General features: G+C 42.9%; 1 protein-coding gene across 1 annotated transcript; it reads right to left on the bottom strand.

Annotated features, from left to right (window-relative positions):
- Window positions 1-546: 546 nt before the first annotated feature.
- On the bottom strand, window positions 547-918 carry TEOVI_000725800 (uncharacterized protein; the record flags this gene model as incomplete). The annotated part of the gene is made up of 1 exon (XM_067223906.1): window positions 547-918. One exon carries the CDS (start codon window positions 916-918, stop codon window positions 547-549), a length of 372 nt encoding a protein of 123 aa, XP_067080007.1.
- Window positions 919-1,817: the final 899 nt, after the last annotated feature.

Raw genomic sequence — 1,817 nt, 5'->3', positions numbered from 1 at the left:
CACACACACACACACATGAGTGTGGCAGTGGCTATAGTATGAAAGACGGAGAGAAAAAAAAAGGAAATACCGCCGTCAAACAAACACCCACCACCGGCATCCCAGACTCCAAAAGCAGGGATGAAATCACGGGGAGACCGAAGCAAAACAAACAAAAGAGGGATAAATTATGGGCACGAAGAGGGAGGGACGGAAAGCATCATGTTCACATAAAATCACGACTCAAAACGCGCAAACAGACACATTTATAGATGATAAAGGGGACATATTGGCGGCACCACAAGGATGGAATTCCTGCCCGTGCGCAATAAAGTTTTGTACAACCGAGAAGTTATGCGACACCATTCCCCTCTCATCACGCCTGCGCACACCGAAACATCAACCTTTCTCACTGCTTTCATTCTCTACGTCCTGTGTCACTGCCCATCCCTTCTTTCAACGATTTCCTTTTTTTTTTCTTTCTCTACCTTTCCCACTTGTTTGTCCCTACCTCCTTTACACGAGGTTATGTACCCAATACCTTCACTGATCAGCCTCTCCGGCGAGCTAAACTTTCCCCAGAAACTTCCTGTAGAAGAGGTATACGTCCAATACGAAGAGCAAAGTTAAGACAAGACCCTTGATAACCCACTCCTTGTACACACGCAGGCGAATATCTCGAATAATCCTACGCGCTTCGCGCAGTTCTCCTCGCGTTTCCCCCACGTGTTCCACAGAGTTTGTAATTGTTTCCTTTTGCCTACTTAGCTCTTGCATGGTGGCATATCCGGCCTCGTTCGTGGAGGTGTTTGTCCGCAACGCACGCAACAAATTCTCATTCGCCTCTCGCATCATTTGTTCGGTACTTTTAGTTTTAGCAACGCCACCTGTTGCCCCATCCCGTTTCGAGCCGTCAACTCCAACGCCGTCCCCGCTCATTCGACTACACAACACGTAAACAAACAAACAAACAATTTCCAATGCTGGTGCTGGTGTTACCGTTTCCTTCCCTTCCCCTTTCTGGCAACGAGCTAGTGAAATATAAGAAGAAAATGAAAATGAAAATGAAAAAATAAATACAAAGGGACGCCAACATATTCACCAAAGTGGTAAATGCATTTCAGAAACAAAATAAAGAAAAGAGAAGGTGATCAGGAAATGAGGTGCCGCACGGATGGGTTTCCACACTCGTTTACTTGAACTGACCGTGTCATTTGCTTTTTTCTTTCTTTCCTTTTCCCCTTTCTTGCCTCTGACACCCTTTTTTTAACGGCATTTGCGGGATCATACGCTCCCACACCGTTATTTACGGGTGCGGCGGCAAGTTTCCCCATGCAAACATTCATTTAGTCCTTCCGGTCACACATCAAAATACAAAAAGCCATAGCAAAACGCAAACATGCGCAGCACAGTCGCAATTGATACATATTAACGGAAGAAAAATAAAAAGAAAAAAAAATCGAATTGGGAAGCAGAAACGAAGAAGTATCGACCCTGCAGAATAGACAAAAATTACGAATACAGAAAAAACGAAAAAAACGAAAACAAGTAAAAAATGAAAGGGAATAGTGAAAAACAAGGTTCAACACGAATTTGAAACATCAGAAACGACACGAAACATATGACTTCAAGACACTGACACTTCTATTCCAATTTTTCATGCAGCCCCTCTTCTCCCTTTCCTTGCTCACCTTCATACCCTCGCACATTTGCTTTTATTTATTTATTATTGTTATTTTTCTCGCTTCTAACCGCTTTATTTATTTCCACTTTCGTTTTCACCTTATTTCGTTTGGGTGCTTGTTTCTTTTTTCTTTTTTTTTTTTGATAACTGTCTG

This window comes from Trypanosoma equiperdum (genome assembly GCF_001457755.1).
Source record: "Trypanosoma equiperdum strain OVI genome assembly, contig: ctg_2000, whole genome shotgun sequence".
Lineage (NCBI taxonomy): Eukaryota > Euglenozoa > Kinetoplastea > Trypanosomatida > Trypanosomatidae > Trypanosoma > Trypanosoma equiperdum.
This window is presented reverse-complemented; position numbering and strand designations above follow the sequence as displayed.